The 19551-nt window shown below is 43.8% G+C and overlaps 1 protein-coding gene across 4 annotated transcripts in view; it reads right to left on the bottom strand.

Moving 5' to 3' along the window:
- The window catches only part of BCL2 (BCL2 apoptosis regulator), a 147339-nt gene extending 139381 nt beyond the window's left edge, over window positions 1-7958 (bottom strand). The window contains exons 1-3 of one of the 4 annotated variants that reach the window (XM_079985108.1): window positions 7867-7958; window positions 7166-7484; window positions 5945-6848 (exon numbers count right to left, since the gene is read on the bottom strand). In XM_079985108.1, the coding sequence (XP_079841234.1) occupies window positions 5945-6514 (570 nt within the window). In that variant the 5' untranslated portion in view covers window positions 6515-6848; window positions 7166-7484; window positions 7867-7958. Of the gene's footprint in view, window positions 1-5482; window positions 5552-5944; window positions 6849-7165; window positions 7845-7866 lie in introns of those variants that run through there. The other 3 variants (XM_079985109.1, XM_079985107.1, XM_079985110.1) reach the window with 3 other exon arrangements.
- Between the last annotated feature and the right edge of the window lie 11593 nt (window positions 7959-19551).

Here is a 19551-nt window from a genome sequence, read left to right on the forward strand (position 1 = left end):
GTCCCACACACACCCATGAGCACATCCTAGCACGGCCGTTGCTTATAAAAATGCATGTCTTTGTTAAAAGCCTGATTCCCTTTGATCAGAATGAGCCGGCTTTCCCCAACACGGTGCCCTCCAGATGTTTTTTGGACCACAAAATGTGGCAGCCAGAATAGACAGTTTACTCGCTGGAGATGAAAAGATGGGAATTGACTGCCACCAGCCTTTAAAGCTCCACACTGGTAGAGAGTTTGCTACTGCGCCCAGTTCTATATAAAGCCCTACACAGCCAGGGAAGGGGAGCAAATGTGTGAATGGAGTACCTCTCCATTACCTGCTGACCCGTGCTGATCTGTGGGAGAGGATCTGCTTGTAGTTCCATTGACAGCTGCAGTTTACTGTCTAGCAGAGCAGCTCCCTTTTCTACCAGGGCTGGACCTCCCCACCGGATGTGGAACTCCCCCCCAGTGGAGATGTACCTGTCCCCGACATTATCTAAGTTAAAACACATTACTGTTTTTTTTCTTTCAAGGCTTTGGAGATGGCCAGTTTAAGAATTGGGCTTCCCCACCCCGCTCCCAGTCTGCAGCTTATGGTATCTATTGGTTCTATGCCTTTTTGCATGATATTGCTGTGGTGTCAATAAATTGTTAATATCAATAAACTGTTTGCATGCTGCTGCCCTGGGAACCTTTGGACTGAACTGCAAAGGTTATGAATAATATATAAATGCAGTGGTACCTCGGGTTACAGACACTTCAGGTTACAGACTCCACTGACCCAGAAATAGTACCTCGGGTTAAGAACTTTGCTTCAGGATGAGAACAGAAATCATGCTCCGGCGGCGTGGCGGCAGAGGGAGGCCCCATTAGCTAAAGTGGTACCTCAGGTTAAGAACAGTTTCAGGTTAGGAACGTACCTCCAGAACTAATTAAGTTCTTAACCCGAGGTACCACTGTAATACACCCCGCATCAGCTGCAGCCACCATGACAAATGATCAGGGATCATGGGAGTTGTTGTCCAAGACATGTGAAACAGACTGGGGAGAAAGCCAAACCATGCAGAATGACCCACCTAGAGAGGTTACAAAGATAGGTGTACAGTATTCTACTCTATTCTTTTATTCATTTAATTTCTATATTGCCCTTCATCCAAGGATCACATATAAAAACACCAAAAAATGCACAACATATAACAATAGTTTCTATATAGAGTTGCAGCACTGTCTGCAGAACGAAGCATTTCAATAGCTTTCCAATGAGTTTTGGAGGTGCTGAAAGGTCACCTTGAAAGAAATGGCACAATCATCAGGAAACAAAAGATGCAGGGCCAGTTGTGGATCCAGGCTGCAGGTGTCCAAAACTTCTAGCTGCTGTGGATCTACACTATAGTGGTACCTTCGTTGTCAAACTTAATCAAAAAACCAATTTGAAAAACCAAGGTGCGGCTTCTGATGGGCTGCAAGAGCTTCCTTGCACTCAATCGGAAGCCGCAGAAGTTGCGTTGGACATTCGGCTTCCGAAAAGCCTTTGCAAAACGGAATACTCATTTCTGGGTTTGCGGCATTTGGGAGCCGATTTGTTCAGGAGCCAAGCTGTTCGAGAACCAAGGTACCACTGTACTATCTTCAAGTGGTTTACTAGTCACACTTTCTTCCCAGGAAACCTTGGAAGCAGTGATGTGTGATTTCTGGAAAACATTTGAATAGGAATTTTTTACCCACCGTACATAAATGTATAGGAAATATTCTGGTGTTCTGGAGAATAATCTAATTTAGCAAGTGGAAGCTGCCAGACTTTTCTCAAACCATACATTGTTCCTAACAAAACATTAAAAACTGAAAATTTTCTATGGAAAAGCCCCACATCACTGTTAGGAAACTGCAGTTCGAAAGGATCTTTAACATTCTTCACCAACCTACAATTCCCAGGACTATTTTTTGGGGGGAAACCTTACCTAAATTCCTGTAGATATATCTCCTCAACATGCCAAAATTCTATTCCAAAGACAGAATAGATGGTGGCTCTGGGCACAGTATAAATGATGGCTTTGTTGCCTAACTTATTCCACCAAGTTGTTGCTTGGTAAAAGAACTTTGCATTCACCAAAGTGCTACAGAAAGCAAACAAGTGGTGACTCCACCAAAATCTGTAGAGGGCTTCTATTCAGTCTTCCAGCCAATCCATTCCATCTTCTGTTCCAGGTTTTACACACAGACACCCCAACAGTTGGCCAACAGTTGTCTTTGGGCTTCTTCCCACCTGAGTTGTTTTAAGTTTGCTAGCCTTAGGGGTTCCTGCAAACCAGCTGGCATTGTCCTCTTTTGCATGGATGATGCTATTTAAGGAGAAGTTAAAGAACTGAGATGACTATCAGTAGACAAAAAAGATACCCCAATGAGATCTGAAACCAATACAAATAACCAACACTGTCTTGTGGGTTTCCCATAGGAATCTGGCTTGTCACTGTCTGAAAAGTGATGGACTTGACATGCCTTTTGTTTGATTTGGCAGGGCTGTTTGCTCACTAAAAGGTAAAGGGACCCCTGACCATTAGGTCCAGTAGTGGCCGATTCTGGGGTTGCGGCGCTCATCTTGCTTTACTGGCCGAGGGAGCCGGCGTACAGCTTCCGGGTCATGTGGCCAGCATGACTAAGCCGCTTCTGGCGAACCAGAGCAGCGCACAGAAACGCCGTTTACCTTCCCGCCAGAGCGGTACCTATTTATCTACTTGCACTTTGACATGCTTTCAGACTGCTAGGTTGGCAGGAGCAGGGACCGAACAACGGGAGCTCACCCTGCTGCAGGGATTCAAACCGCCGACCTCCTGATCGGCAAGTCCTAGGCTCTGTGGTTTAACCCACACTGATACCTAAGTAAAGTATTAGGTACTGAGCATGCATGTATCTTCTAGCTAATATCTTCCAGCTAAGAAATGTTCCGAAGACTATGCCGTGCATGCAGGCAAAAACAAGGGAGTCCCCCGCCCCCATGTAACAGGCTACTAATACAAATGTAGACTTGTCACTTAACTGCATAAATATGCTTAAATGTATTTCTCTGTTGGTTTTAAGGTTACTTCCCCACCCCACCCCCTTTGGAACACCTCAAACCCTTAAGAAGAGCCACATGCTGGGCTCTGAAGAGCAGCACTCTGAGAGTTGCCGACATGCAGTATACTCAAGCATCTCCACACTTCAGTTGCAGAGGAAAGTGCCTTCCAAGAAAAATACAAGTTTGCCCAAAGGTAATCACATTTCAGATCAAGTCAGATTCCTAATTCATGAACAGCTTGTCTGCTTTCATCACTTCAAAAGAAAGACATTCTTTATTATAAGCATATTTGGGGGTAGGGGGAGGTGGTAGACACTGGAAATTAAAACGAAACTGTCCGGTTGGGAAACGTACATTTACTGAATACAGGGAAAGCTACATATTAGTGCCTTGCAGTCCATATTAAGTTTCTACTGTGATTTATGTCTTGTTTGCAAGAGCAATACTGCGGTATTATAACTGGCATGCAAATCATTTGTGTTCTCATGTGCCACCCAGAAAGTGAGTCACATGTTTCTCTTTCCTCTGGTGAATAATAACCAGTTTGGGGTGGAAGGAAGAATAAAAAGAAGAACTGCTCTCTAGGAGAAAAAACACTTCCAAAATATAGAGTTGAGGCATACTAAGTATAGCAGTTCTGGATACGTTTAATTTAAAGGATGTTCTTTGTTCCAGAATACATCGAGCTTCCTTGAATAAAGGGAGTTTATTTTGAAAAAAGGCATTTATTTCAAAACTAGGGCACAGTCCAACATGCATATATGTGTATCACTTGATTACCGTGCATCTGATGGCTGGCAGCTAAATGTGCGAACCAGAGAGAATTGTGTTTGAGGTGATGTGAGGAGACAGGGAAGTTTCCTCTGTGGTGGCCTCTTCACACATAAGAGTCACCACTTGATGTGGCAGAGCACATACATGCATCCTGATCCTAAATATGTGCACCAGCTTGTCTTCCTGCAAATACATGGAACATCTCTAAAGAATGTGCATCCCATTAAGAGCTGTGAAGTTGCACTGAAGGCAATGTCCATCTGTTTGCCCTAAGTTCTGCTAAGAGGTACAAAATATGGTATTAGGTTGCTGGCACTGAAACAATCTATTGAGGTGAAAACTAAGGTGGTGCATCCATTAGCAACAAGAGGTGGAGAGAAGATGTTGTGCAGGTCCACAAGAAAAAACAGCAGAGATTAAAAAATGGATTTTCCTTCCTTTCCAAATACTTTGGTGTGAAGGCAGCCTTGTGAGTAATATGGAAGCTTACTACTCTCTACACAGCTGGATGAATAAAATAGGTCAATGTTAGGTTCTACTCTGTTTTAAAATGATTTATATTTCTTTTTTTATAATAATAGGAGACATTTGCAGAGCATATATCTTTGTCTCTCTCAACAACAGAAAATGGGGGTATATACTATTAACATGGCTTGACTTTTTATGAAGCGCAAGTTCATAAACAAAGTAAGCCCACCCTTTAGTCTCAGTCTCATACACAAACGTTACCCTTCCTTTACCTCTGTGTTTCTAGTTTTACTTTGTCTACAACTCCATTGTTTCTACCTTGAGGACACCTCACTAGTGTCTGCAGCCCAACTCACCAGTTGAGAATCACTGGTTTAATCTAATGATGCAAAAAGATGAGACATACTGGTTAACTGATTCATAAAACAATTATGTGCAAAGAGATGCTTATCCAAGACGGAAAAGGATTAGGTACATAGTTAAAGACAGGTGAAAAGACAGCATATGATCTTCATATGGCAGAGTTCACCGTTCCAGAACACTTCCACTTTCTCTGCCATCACTAATTTCTATACGCAGATTTCAATTTCTTTAAGAACCACACTCAATCACAACAAAAGTCCTACACTTTCCAAGAACTGGTCGCGAAAGAAAACCTATTTGCAGATTTCCTAAAAGGTATTCATTTCTTTTTTCCCCTTCAAAGAACTCTAGAGAAGTTTTTTAGAAGAAAATAAACAAAAAACTTATTTCGTTATATCAGAGGCTATAAATATATATGTAAATATATCTGCTTTCCTTCTTGTAAAAACTTTACCCATCAGTACAAGTGTCACCTGATTAATCTGATTGTGCACCATATGCAAAGACATCCATGTAGAATTTCATTTTTCTCCCAAATAGAAAGATAAACAGAAACAATGGAAGTGTTGTGAGGGGTTCCTGCAAGGGTTGTGGCGCGCATGCAAACACACACACACACACACACACACACACACACTTGTGCAAGCCATGGTCTAAAATAAACAAGGTGCAGATGAGAGTTCCACTGTGCTATGTAGTCATAATACAGTTTCAGTAGCATTTTCCCTCTTCAAGCACAACCAAGAAATAGGCCACACATGACGTGAATTAGCTTCTCCCTCATCATTAGTTTTCCTCTCTCATGCTTAAACTGTGACCTCATTTTACCAGCAAATTTCACACAACCTATGAATGACATCAGCGATTAAACCTTGATTGAAACAAGATGGGGAGTTCTCACTGTAACCTGAGAGAGAAAAGTGCAACACGGTCACTGACAGGCTAGAGAGATTTATGGGAACTTTATCACTGCTGAAACACCTCAGTTTTTAAACATCTACTTTCAACACGGCAACTGACTTTTAAAGTCTGGTGCACTGGAGATAGGAATGATACAGTGTAGGTCCTCTTCTATCGAACACCTGGCAGGTCTATGGTAAGCGGTTATCACATTTTGGACCAGGACGAGCAAATTGCCAGAAACAATTAAGTACTGGAGTCCGTGAATTCTACTGGCACTTGGAAAACAGCTAGCCAGGCAAGCTAGCTTTGACCCCCATTGCAAGCGCATAGGTAAGGTGTAATATTGAAATAGTGGAAACGAACGCATTTGATAATGGAAACACAGAGAAAAACATACCCAGCCTCCATTGTCTTGGATCCAGTTGTCCAGGTGCCTGTTCAGGTAGTCAGTCATCCACACTGTGATATTGTCCACAAGGGGCGACATCTCCCGGCTGACGCTCTCCACGCACATCATGCCACCAAACTCAAAGAACGCCACAATCCTCCCCCAGTTCACCCCGTCTCGGAAGAGCTCTTCAACAACTGCCGCAAAGCGAGCTCTGGCAGTGACCGGGGTCAAGTGCAGCTGTCCAGACATCTGAGCAAAATCCCTCCTGTAACGCCGCGAAAACTCATCCCCGGCTTGACGTAAAGTCGCGTGGACAACCTGTGGCACAGGATGCAGTCCGCCAGCCGGGGCGACGTTACTTACAGGCAGCTCAGAAGGATGAGATGCCAGCCTAGCAAGGTTAGGGAAGGTCTCTGCAGCAGCAGGATCTGGAGGAGAAGGAGGAGAAGAAGAAGGAAGGTCTTCTCTGTCTTCACTGGCAACCCAGTCATATCCTTTCTGCGACAGCTTGTAATGGATGTACGTCTGCACTATCTCTCTTGTGTCGTAACCTCTTATCCCAGTCTGAGCCATCATTTATAGCAAGGAGTAGGGGAAAGGAGGGAAAAATATATATGCAGAAGTGGATGGAGTGTCCCCCCTCCCGCCCCCCCCCAAAAATAAAGCAGCCAGTAATAGTGCCAGTGTTTATATATAATCCAGTTGTTTTATTCTATGCAGTTCCATTGGTTGAGGTATGGGGCAGTCCTCAGGGTCTCAAAGGTATTTCCGCCTTCCCAGTGTTTCCCTCCTCAGTTTGCGATGCACGGTGGAAACCAGATTTAAAATGCAGCCAGTACTGTATTCCACATGTAATATTTATTATGAAGCGTATTTGCAGAGACGTTCCGTCCTCTGTGTTGAAATGCATCTGAAATAAGAAAATCAGATGCTTATTCAAAGTCAGGTGCATTTCCACACATACACCCCTCCTACATGCTGCTATAGACTAGGACATGAATGAAGGAGACGGCTGGGCACACATTCCAAACAAAAAAAAAACCCCTCCTGACATCCAATATGTGATTTACTAAAGCAGAGCAACCTCTAATGCAAATTCATGCAAAGCACATTCAACTAAGTGCTCAACCAGTGCTTAAAGGGAACCAACCACCACCACCATGAAATGAAATAAAGTTACGCAAAGCAAATTGCCTGTGGGGAAAAAACAAACAAAAAAACACTTACTTGAAATAAATCTACTTTTCTGTCAAGTTTCCTTGCAGGGAAAATAAATAAATAAATCCAAACAGTCGCAGGTCCTCTACAAAAATGAAATGCAGTAGTTTCTTTGATGATTCCCCCCCCAAAAAAGTGGGGTGGGGGGGGAGAGAAAAAGAATAAGGGAAGAGTGTGGAATATCTTCAGATACCGTTGAGTTGCTATGATTTCCAGAAAGACTCACAAGGCTCCCGTTTGAATGACATTTCCAAAGCTATGCCCCAAGTCTCAGCAATCCCTGCCGCTGAACTTCAGGAAAAGCCCAAGGACGAAAACGAGGAAATTTCTGAAAAGCATCATAAAAAAACCCCCTCATGTTTCAATCCCTGCTGTTTAGATTTCTTTAAAAAATAATTTTTAAAAAAATGTTTCATTCAGAAGCGGATCTCCCTCCACTTAGATGCCACACACACGCACGCGCGCGCAAATCTGGAATGAACCACCTTTTCTACTGCTAAACTCCGGATGGGGAGAGGAAAATACAGTAAACCCCCCCCCCCACCACCATTAAAAAAACAGCACAGGTTTTTTTGTGTGTTGCGCGCGCGTGTGTAATATATAGGGAGAGGAGGAAGAGCTCCCAGGAGGCAAAGGGGCGTGTCTCAGAGGTATTAATTGGTCCTGGCCGCCACCCCCCCCCCCACCCCACCCCCCACTGCCCTTGCTACCCCAGGCAGCCGCGCAATGCTTCCCAGTCACGAGGCGCCTCCTCCTTCTCCAGCCCGGGCTGCAGATTGGATGCGCTGGCTGAGCTGCGTTCGGCTCGGCGGGTCCCGGGGGCAGGGGAAGCGCACTCGATGCAGAAGCCCAAGGGGGCGGAGAGTCGAGGCCAGCCGCTCTCACGCTCCGGGGCTCAGCAAATGGGGCGGCTTCCTTCTGGCCCCACCTCGCCGTTCATTCAAGAAAAGGGGGGGAAGAGAGAGAGAGAGAGAGAAGAAACAAACAAATCCATTTTTTTCTCCTTGTGTTTGCACTCGCTCGCCTCCTCCGACTTGCGTCTTGCTTTTGCACCCGCAATTTCGGGGGGTCTGAGGGTGGGTGGTCCACGGTGAGGGAAAAGGCGGCAAACCTGCTTTTCCCCCGCGCGCACTCTCTGGAGGTTTTCCTTTCTTTCCTCCTTCCCCGCCATTCATTTTTCTTCTTTTGTTTTCATGGGCTTCTTTTTAAATTTTAGGTTATTCAGCGGCTCGTCCCGTGCTCTTAAGGCGCCGTTAAGAGCCATTTTGTGAGAGAAAAGGGGCTTCTAAGCACTTTTTCCCCCTACTGAAGGGGGGGGGGCGAGGAGGAGCGCCTTGCAATAAAACTCGTTTACAGATGGGGAAACTGAGGCTACACAGAGTGCCCATGCATGAGGTGGAACTGAACAAAAATAATAATATAAAATTTAGCGTTGTGAAAACCGCTGACCCGCGGAAGGGCAGAAGGGAAACAGGATGGCGTACCCTTTTCTTCCCCTTATTCTTTATTTTTTTTGGGGGGGAGGGAAGGACACGAAACTGGATTTCTCCCTTCTGCCTTGGTTTAGGGAAATTTGTGCATAAAAAAAGAGGGACGGTTTTTTCAGTCCACCCACGGCCCGGGAAAATGCTTCGAGGCAGAAGCAGGGCCGATTTTAAAAGCAACCGCGTCACCTACAGTTTCATCCTGCAAGGTCTCCTGCCACGGGGGGCGAGCAGGCAACTTGCCCGGGGGTTTTAGCCTGTTTCCCGCCAAGAGCCTTCGGGCGCCTCCCCCCCCCCCCATGTAGAATTGAGAACTGGGGTTTTTAAATAATAATAATAATAATAATAATAATAATAATAATAATAATTTCCCTCTTAGGAGGTCAAAACTGAAGGGGCCACCAGGCCATTCCTTGCCCGGGTGATGTGTCTGAGAGCGTGTCTGAGGGAGGCTTATAAGTCGTGGCGTGTGTGGGTATTTAAAATGAAAAAGAAAAAGGGGGGGGCTTACACTTCTGGCGGCAAACTCCCATCGATATCCCCACCCCCACCCCCGACTTGCAACTTGGGCGGCTCCACGCGAGCTTGTGGAGCAATTTCCGCGCTCTGCATCCTGACGATGATTTATTCCCGCCTTCTCTCGAAGGCGCCACTCGAGGGCTTTTGGCGCGCTGGGGAAGGGAAGGGAAGCGGCTCAGAAGTCCCGTCCCCTTCCTCATCCGGCGTCAGGGGCAGGTTGAGAGTCGGCTGTGTGGCCTCCTTTACCCGCTTTCTGCCTTTTAAGAGTTTATTTTGGCTTCTTTTTTTGCCTGGTCTGTGCGCATCATGCATTCATTTTTTTTACAACATGCAAAACGCCCGTTCTCAAAACTCCTCAGTTCTCAGGACTTAACAGCCCTCCAACATTTCTCCAATGAAAATAGGGACACCGTATTCTTCTTCTTCTTCTTTTATTATTATTAGTTTTTTTTTGAGTAGGAACGTTAAAACTAAATAATAATTATTATTTTCTGGTGGGTCTGGAACAGATTTCTGAGCCAGAAATCCACCTCTATCTTTAATCAATAAAGTTGTGGCCATTTCTAATCCAGATCATTGTCTGCTTGAGTTTACTAATCACATTTTACACTGCTTGGGGATGGAGGTTATATGCAGCAGTGCAGCTGGGCTCACAAGAAATAAAACAAATTTCATGGTGAGTTCCCCTATTTCCCCACAGAAAAAGCACCTATATTGTTGTTGTTGTTGTTGTTGTTGTTATTTTCCATCTGACTGGGTTGCCCCAGTCACTCTGGACAGCTTCCAACATATATAAAAACATAATTAAACATTTAAAAACTTCCCTATACAGGGCTGCCTTCAGACTGGTCTGGGGTCGCATAACTCCATACCAGGCCTAAAACATCTCTGGATACCATACAGTGGTGCCCCGCAAGACGAAAAACCCGCTAGATGAAAGGGTTTTCCGTTTTTCGAGGCGCTTCGCAAGACGAATTTCCCTATGGGTTTGCTTCGCAAGACGAGTCTTTTCCCTTTTTTTCCCCTTTTTCTAAGCCGCTAATAGCGCTAATCCGCTAAGCCGCTAATAGGGTTGCTTCGCAAGATGAAAAAACCGCTAGACGAAGAGACTCGCGGAACGGATTATTTTCGTCTTGTGAGGCACCACTGTATTGTCTTACACTGAACGCAACCAAAAGACTTTATAATCTGAACAACAACAAAGAGAGACATTGCACGTTCTTTTGTAATTCGTGGAAATCTTTAATCAAAATCATTTACTTTAAAATAGGGACATCCTACCATAACCTCCAACAAACCTTTGATGAAAATAGGAACACCCTAAGGAAAAGCGAGACATTCCGGGATCAAATCAGAAACAGGGACGAGCTTCTGTAAATCCAGGACTGTCCCTGGAAAATAGGGACACTTGGAGGGTCTGAGGACTTCACCGCCATTACATATTGCTGGCTCACCAATTCCTCTTTTCTATTCTGCTGCAGGATGCCTCATTTGTCTTGCTCTGTTTTTGATAGAAGCATCATTTATGTTCTATGGAAGTTGCCTTTTTGAGGACTTTTGACCTAGAAGGCAAGCTGAAAGACCTTACAATAAGCCCCAAGCTAAGCAATAAGGCAGCTATCTCCAAGCTGGTGCTTTCCAGATATTGCTGGACTCCAAATTCCCATCAGCCCAAGGCAGCATAGCTGTAGTCCAGCTGTATCCGGTGGGCACCAGGTTGATGAAGGGTGAAATAAGTATGGAGGATGGTAGGGGCATGGGGCTGTTCCTGTGTGAACTGTGGAGCTGCCCCCTACCTGGCATGTAACTTCACCCTACATGAACCGTAATCCTGATTCCAAACTTTCATTTTGAAAAAATAAAACAAAATTCCTAATGTTTGTAGAACTTGACAAGCATCTGTACAGGGTCAACAGATTTTGACCTTTGTTTTCCTGCACTCCCAATGTTTATTTTTAAAAGGTAATATTTTTGCGATTGCATTTTTTTCATTGTAAGCTTTTAAATAGCTGTAACCTGCCTTGTGACCTTAGGCTGAGGGGCAGGTAATAAATTAAATTAAAATAATGCTGCTGGTAACCGAACAAATAGAATGCCTTATCTTGAAACAGCATATGGTAAATTCTAGTTTCTCTATTACACAAAACTCAAAAATATTTTTATTTTTTGCCTATTATGAGGTTTCGTGTACTGTAATTCAAAAGTTTGCTTTTACTGGTAGGTATGAGTCTAATAAAAATAAGATATGAGTGAAATAAAATATGCAGCTTTGTTAAGGATGCTGGGCATCATAACTCTGGGGGGGGGGGAGCTGCAGTTCTCATGACTTTTTAAGGGAAGTCTTGTGTTTTAAATGTGTGTGCTTTAAATGTATGTTGTGAATCTGTAATATCAAAAGCTTGCTGCATTAAGCAAACTTTTGAGCCATTTGTAATCAAATGTTGGAGTTTTGTTCCAGTAATAGGCTTAGAAGCATTGGGAAAGTAACCTTGTCTGACAGAATTGTTAAAATCAATTCATTCAAGAACTGCCAGAAAGAGGGCATACAAAAATCCCTGTCATTAATACAGTTATCCTAGAGAGATGACATTGAAAGGTTTTGTAAAAAAAAAAAAATGGATTCCAAAGCACTGTTGGAACATGAGATAGTTTGTACCCATGAATATCAGTGCATTATCTCTACCTACTCTAAAATAAATGTTCCCAAGGTAGCTTACAAAGATCAGAAGTTTTACCCCTCAGGCTTACATGTTAAAAGACACAACACGATAACAAATAAATGGGCAGGGATAGTATAAAAAATATAGTATAAAAATATGTTGATCAAGGCAAAAGCTAGGATGGAGAAGGGAGCAACAGGAAGAATACTTGCATCCAGAAAGAAAATGTAGATACTTTATTCAGAAACTTGTCTTCAAATCAGTTTTTCCAGTAGTGCAAATATTAAAGGAGCAATATCAAGCACAAGAATAAGCAGACATAAAGCAAGCCAGTGTAAGCTAAGCTGTTGTAAAGTTACACCAGATCTGAAGGGGCTACTGCTACTTTTCCAAAGTCTGGATCGCAGAAAACAAGCCTTTAAAATGCTGTTCTGTGTTGGGACATGTAACAGAGCTGAATGGGTTTAGGATTCAGCCTAAGGCTCCGTCTGGTCACACCACACCCAGAATGCCCCTTTTGGGGGCTAAAACCATCCTTAGGGCAACCAGATTCAGCCCAGCCAGCTGCACTAGGCTGAGCAAGTTGTAATGGTGTATTGGGGCTGTATCAGAGTTGGGAACTTAGAATCATAGAATTGTAGAATTGGAAGGGGCCACGATAATCATCTAGTCCAACTCCCCGCAAGGGAAGAATCTTTCACCCAATGAACTGGGTAGCAACAGGCACACACTTATAAAACTACAATTGGTAGAACCTTCATAATGTATTTTCCCTCTTTTTTCTCACAGAGAATAAAAAATATAGATTTCTAAGAGGTTGCCTACTATGACACGTTTGCATCTGAAAACATTCATATGAATTTATGCATCTTGGCTGATTTAAACTATGATTTCTTGATGATTCTAGACAAGGTTCATTTCAGTGTTGGTCAGGAAGCTGAAATAAATTAAACTGAGTGGCTATTCTCACAGTTTTTAACTTGCTAGTGACCAATGAACATACTGATCACTATGCCGGAAAAAGTAATATGAAACCCCTACAAAACCGAGGGAGGAAATCTGCCAGTCATTTCCATTTCTGCACTTATCTGTTTATGGTGCTCTCATCAATGAGGTTAATGCAATGGGGCAGGGAGTGCTAAACGTTCAAAGTTGTGGGGGCTAAATAAGTATGGGCAAATCTGTCAATTTCAGTTTCTCTTTTTTCTTCGATATTAAGTTCACTTCTCCATTTGCCCATCAGTTGCAATTCTGTTCAAGTCCTAATGAAAATTCACCAGCAAATTTATCCTAATATACATGTGTTTGCATGCACATTTGCCTAATATTCACATTTTTACAAAGCAATTATCTCTACATATAATATGTTTTCACCTATGTGCATTCTTACACGCACGTTACCTTTCTATATGCAATTTTTGGTACACATTACTTGACTGGTGAAGTGCACTGCAAAATGTGAAAGTGCAAATTCCAAAGGCTGGTTACATTTTGATTCATTTACCACTTTGAAAAGTATGAATTAGGTTGGAGGAACTGTAAATGCAAACTGTATCAGATTTTTAACCCATTCTACAGCCAAGCCATCTACCTGACCCCCACACCCTTAAGTTAGCCAGCTTGCCTCCAGCCTCAGTAGAGAAAGCTGCCATATCACCAGTGTTGAAGAAAGATACAACTGCCAGACCAATTGTTGTTGTTGTTTAGTCGTGTCCGACTCTTCATGACCCCATGGACCAGAGCACGCCAGGCACTCCTGTCTTCCACTGCCTCCCGCAGTTTGGTCAGACTCATGTTTGTAGCTTTGAGGACACCGTCCAACCATCTCCTGTCATCCCCTTCTCCTTGTGCCCTCCATCTTTCCCAACATCAGGGTCTTTTCCAGGGAGTCTTCTCTTCTCATGAGGTGGCCAAAGTACTGGAGTCTCAGCTTCAGGATCTGTCCTTCCAGTGAGCACTCAGGGCTGATTTCCTTCAGAATGGATAGGTTTGATCTTCTTGCAGTCCATGGGACTCTCAAGAGTCTCCTCCAGCACCATAATTCAAAAGGATCAATTCTTCGGCGATCAGCCTTCTTTATGGTCCAGCTCTCACTTCCATGCATCACTATTGGGAAATTTATTAAAGCAGAAATTGTCCCTCATTTTCCAGAGCCCTGACCAGACACTGAAATTAGAATCAGGATGAAGATTCATTGCCAAACTGTTTTTAAGATTTGGGGAATTCATTGATAATCTATGCAATCTCCAAACCATTTTTAGAAGTGTGTTCCAATAAGTTAGAAATATGCTTCATAAAGCTGGGTGTGGGCAGTGTGACATGTTTTAATTCTACAGGTGTGTGTGTGTGTGTGTGTGTGTGTGTAAGTGTGTGTGTGTGTAAGTGTGTGTGTGTGTAAGTAAGAGAGAAAGAGAGAGATAAGGTGAATAGGCAATTAACAATGCAATCCTATGCATTCCCATTCAGCAGTATGTCCCACTGAGTTCAGTGCAGCTTAGGTAAAAGTAAAGGCAACCCTGACCATTAGGTCCAGTTGTGGCCAACTCTGGGGTTGCGGTGCTCATCTCGCTTTATTGGCTGAGGGAGCCGGCATACAGCTTCTGGGTCATGTGGCCAGCATGACTAAGCTGCTTCTGGCGAACCAGAGCAGCGCACGGAAACACCGTTTACCTTCCTGCTGGAGCAGTACCTATTTATCTACTTGCACTTTGACGTGCTTTCGAACTGCTAGGTTGGCAGGAGCTGGGACCGAGCAACGGGAGCTCAGCCCATCACGAGGATTCGAACTGCCGACCTTCTGATCAGCAAGTCCTAGGCTCTGTGGTTTAACCCACAGCGCCACCTGCATCCCAGTGCAGCTTAATTGCAAGCAACTGGGTACAGGATAGTCCTCTAAAAACAGCATTAAAATTAAGTGTGTGTGGGGGGGGGGTGAGACTTAAAAGAAAGTGCGATCATCTTGCCTCCTCCCCTCCTCAGAAATATTTGAATGAAGCAGATATTGTGTCATTGAATTAGGCTAATTGAGCCACTATTAGTGCTTCACTGTAGAAATTTACTAAGCAGAAAGGGATGGTGGCAATTTTCTTGTTAAATCTGAAGCTGTGCACCCCCCCCACCTTTTTAGATTGCTACAAAACCCTTCTCTTGCTACATGTTACCACCTAGTGGCACTTCCTAATCTTGCAGTTTGCAAGGATTTGGATTTTCTACTCATAAGCAAGGACTCACCCCTTAAAGTGCACCCTTAGCCCCCAAGTGGAAAGGCCAGAGCCCAGAAGCCCTGGTCATGGCCCCCATGGGTGGGTGGGTGGGGAAGGAATGAAGAAACCACTCTCCTCCTGTCTTTTCACATTGCTATATATAGGACATTAAGTCTTTTTTGGGGTAGGGGATATAGCTTACTTTTTAAAAAACCCTATCATATAAATATTTCCCCCCTACTACTCATCAGTTAAGTGCCAACGAAACACATTTTCTGAGTAATCACCCTTTATTAAGAAGTACTACTTCAGCTCAGCTGCAAATTCTTCCCCCCCATTTTTTTAAATTAGTTTTCACAATATTATAAACAAACAAACAAACAAACAAACAAACACACAAACACACAAGACAAACAAACATAAATCATAGCCTTATTGAAAATTACACTTACTAACTTTGTTAAGTGACTTCCTCGCTTCCCCTTGGTTGAATTTCATTGCATGTCCTTTTAACGGTTTTCCAAATCCCAATTCTTATGAAATTTAACTTAAACATTAACATCCTTAAATCTTCACCTTATGGAATTAAACATATTAATTCATCACTTAACATAAATAAAATCCTAAGCCAATTAAGTATCTGCAAGCTATTTTCAGTTAATTTAACTTAACAAATTTAACTAGATAATCATTAAATTTATTCTACTCTTCCTGATACTCCTCCTCCTTCTGGTCGTGGACTCTTCCAGTTAGGTCGGCTAGCAAATTCAAACCCTTACATGGGACAAGCAAGAAATGGGAATCCGGAGTGAATTTTAAAGGGTTGCCAGGGGAGAAGGTGGAGAGATTCCAGTGCACAGCTAAAAGTCCTTGCACTAGCACAGGGGCCAGCAAACTTTTTCAGCAGGGGGCCGGTCCACTGTCCCTCAGACCCTGTGGGGGGCCGGACTATAACGGTTTAGCTGGATCCTGTCCCATGTATTTTATTAACGATTAGCCTCCTTCTGACCTGAGATGTAATGCTTTCCCAGGCAAGTAAAGGGACCCCTGGACGGTTAAGTCCAGTCAAAGGTGACTATGGGGTGCAGCACTCATCTTGCTTTTCAGGCCAAGGGAGCTGGTGTTTGTCCGCAGTTTTCCAGGTCATGTAGCCAACATGACTAAACCGCTACTTGCTCACGGAGGACTGTGACGAGTGCCAGAGTGCATGGAAATGCCGTTTACCTTCCCCACCACAGGGGTAAACTTTTTATCTACTTGCGCTGGTGTGCTTTCGAACTGCTAGGTTGACAGGAGCTGGGACAGAGCAACAGGAGCTCACCCCGCCGTGCAGATTTGAACTGCCAATCTTCCAACTGGCAAGCCCTTTCCCAGCCAGGAGAGAAAGAAAGACCCATTAGTCAGGTGCTTTAAATTTATAATTTCCCATTATTTTTGGTGTATGAGCTAATTTGTAAATGCTTTTGCTCAAACCAAAGATAGCTTAAGCCTAGAATTTATTATCAATTAAATGAGTGGCAGAATCTGAAATTGGTTTCTGTACATCTAATACTTCAAACAGCTTCTAGAAGGCAGGTGGTGATTTCTTAAGTGCTCTGGTAAGGCACTTCTCCCTTCCTGCCCCACCCGGTCGCCGATTTTGGGAGCATGCAAGGGAAAGAACTGCTGTTGCAAGAGCACTTTCTCTGGATGCCCTGAGGGAGATTTGGAGCACAAAGGAAAGCATATTTTGGGTTGCATCTCCCCACCTGTGGAATGTTCTCAGCTCTGCTTGGCACAATCATTAACACTGTTTCAGTGCTAAGTTAAAACCTTCCTTCCAGGCACTTTCTCCCAACGTATAAGTTGGCTGATGGCGTACTTGTTAGAAATGCCCTTGCTGCTAAAGTTCGTGTTCTTTTTCACAGCGTTCTTTATGAGTTATTGAAATGGTTTGAGTGTAACATATTGTTTTGATTACATGCTGTGCTTTTTTGGGGGCTCTTAATCAGTTGCAAGTCACTTAAAGACTTTGTTGTGCCAAGTGACAAATAGTCAGCACCCCTGGACATCACCCAGACATTCCACGTGCAGTGTATTCTTGTATTATTTCAGGGATTTGTCCTCCTACTCGTGTTAAGTGGAAATCTGTTTTTATGTCATCAAACAAGGCAGTTGCATTACCTGATTTGCACATGCTTCCAGTTTCCTTCCAGCTCTTCTCCCACGTAATGTTCTGCTTCAGGTATGACACTGCTATTTATGAACTCAAGCAGTTGCCTTACAAATTAATAATAATAATAATAATAATAATAATAATAATAATAATAATTTATTATTTGTACCCTGCCCATCTGGCAGGGTTTCCCCAGCCACTCTGGGCGGCTTCCACAGAGACCAAAAATACACTAAAATGTCACACATTAAAAACTTCCCTGAACAGGGCTGCCTTAAGATGTCTTCTGAATGTCGGGTAGTTGTTTATCACTTTGACATCAGATGGGAGGGCGTTCCACAGGGCGGGCGCCACTACAGAGAAGGCCCTCTGCCTGGTTCCCTGTAGCTTTGCTTCTCACAATGAGGGAACCGCCAGAAGGCCCTCGGCGCCGGACCTCAGCGTCCGGGCAGAACGATGGGGGTGGAGACGCTCCTTCAGTTATTCTGGGCCGAAGCCGTTTCAGATCACCATTCTGTTTAGCTGAGTATTGTTTACACTGCCTGACAGTGACTCTCTGCAATTTAGGAGAGTGTAGATGTTCTGCGCTTGTTGAAGCTTCTGAACCATCTCTAAGAGCAGCTGCACGTAGAACACATTGTCCAATCTGGAAGTTACCAAACTGTGGAACATTGTAGCCAAGATATCACTGTCCAGGAACAGTAGCAGCTGGTGAACCAGCCAAAGTTGGAAACAGACACACAGGGACTCAAGAGACATAGATGGACTAAGGAATAACATGCAACTAGGTAAACCTTGCCTTACAGGGCAGTGCAATCTTATCCAGCACAAGCTGTCTTTACTTCCCAGACACAAGGACCTCTAACACAGTGTCTACATCTTGTCTCAATTCAGTTTCAGTTGCTTCGCATTGCCCCTTCCGATCTTCAGGAGGAGGGGGGGTTGTGGGATCACGACCCTGCCCACACTCGCTCTCGCGAGGCTGGCGTCAGCCTCGTGGGAGACAGGGATTCACCCCATTAGCATACCCAATCGGCTGGCGGCAGGGGCGGGCCTTCGTAGGGCCACTTAAGGTCAGGGCGGCCCCTGGCTCGCCCCCTCTCTAACAAATTTACCCCTGGGGTTAACAAGGGCATCACGGATGCACAGGTGCAGCAAATTGCCACAGCCATTCCGGGAGCACCTTTGGAGCCTTGGGAACATGATGTCCTGAAGGGAGTATTAGCTTCAGGAGCCCCGCCCACGCTTAGATCTTTTAAAAGGGCTTGGGTGGACTTTATGGAGTTTCAAGGCAAATTTATAAAATAATAATAAAAAAATATGATAATGATAATAATAATAATGACAACAATAATAATAGTAAAAAACAAACAAACAAAAAAACAACAACAACAACCTAGGCTTGACACACCTCAAGGTAAATTAAAAAATCCTAAGCTTCACACGCCTCCTACCAAGGCTGAAGCTCTGCAATACTTGGTACATTGGAGAGTGCTGGGTCGTGCAGCAAAGACTCTTAAACATCCAGTAGGCGGCAATCTCCTTTTTCTGTAAGGTTGTTTAATCCAGAGACCCTGGTGTGGCCTTCTTAGTGTGAAGAGCACTATGGGGCTGGCGCAGGCCGCAGCCTCCTAAAAGTGATGGTAGAAGGCCCTTAACTTATGACATTCTATGCTAATTCATAAATAAATAAATAAATAAATAAATAAATAAATAAATAAATGTATGTAAAATAATAATAATAATAATAATTAATAATAAACCATTTAAAAAAAAAAACAAGAAGAAAGAAAATTAAGAAGTATCTGTTGGTCCGAGGACAAGGCCCAGTTATTTACAGCTGCATACTCCATTGCCTTTGGCGCTATGCGCAGTGGCGAAGTGGTTTGTAAGGGCCAACCAGATTCCACTGCCCGAGGTAGTTTGAGAGACCTGACCTTGTTCAGATCCAATTTAGTCCTGCATGTCCAATGTTCCAAAACCGATCAGCAGTAAAGGACACTAAACAATTCATGTACATGGGACCAACCGTCTCAGGTCCATTCCTCGAACATTGGGATGGCTCCGGCCTTGCACGGCATCAGTCCATGCACGTTATGCGAAGGGCGATTGCTGCCTGAGGTTTACCCTCAGCTAAATTCACGGTTAACTCCTTTCGGATTGGGGCCGTCACCACAGCAGTGCATTTGGGACTCTCATCTGAAAGGATGAAGGACTTGGGGGCAGTGGAAGTCTGATGCATTAAGGGAAATCTGATGCATATAAAGGATATATTCATAAGACCTTGTGATTGTTCACAGTATACCTGACCTGGCTTTGTTACCTTCTTTTGCTTTCAGGTGACGTTGTGATGCATATTTGGAGTATAGGTCCT

This window comes from Podarcis cretensis (genome assembly GCF_951804945.1).
Source record: "Podarcis cretensis genome assembly, chromosome: 7".
Lineage (NCBI taxonomy): Eukaryota > Metazoa > Chordata > Lepidosauria > Squamata > Lacertidae > Podarcis > Podarcis cretensis.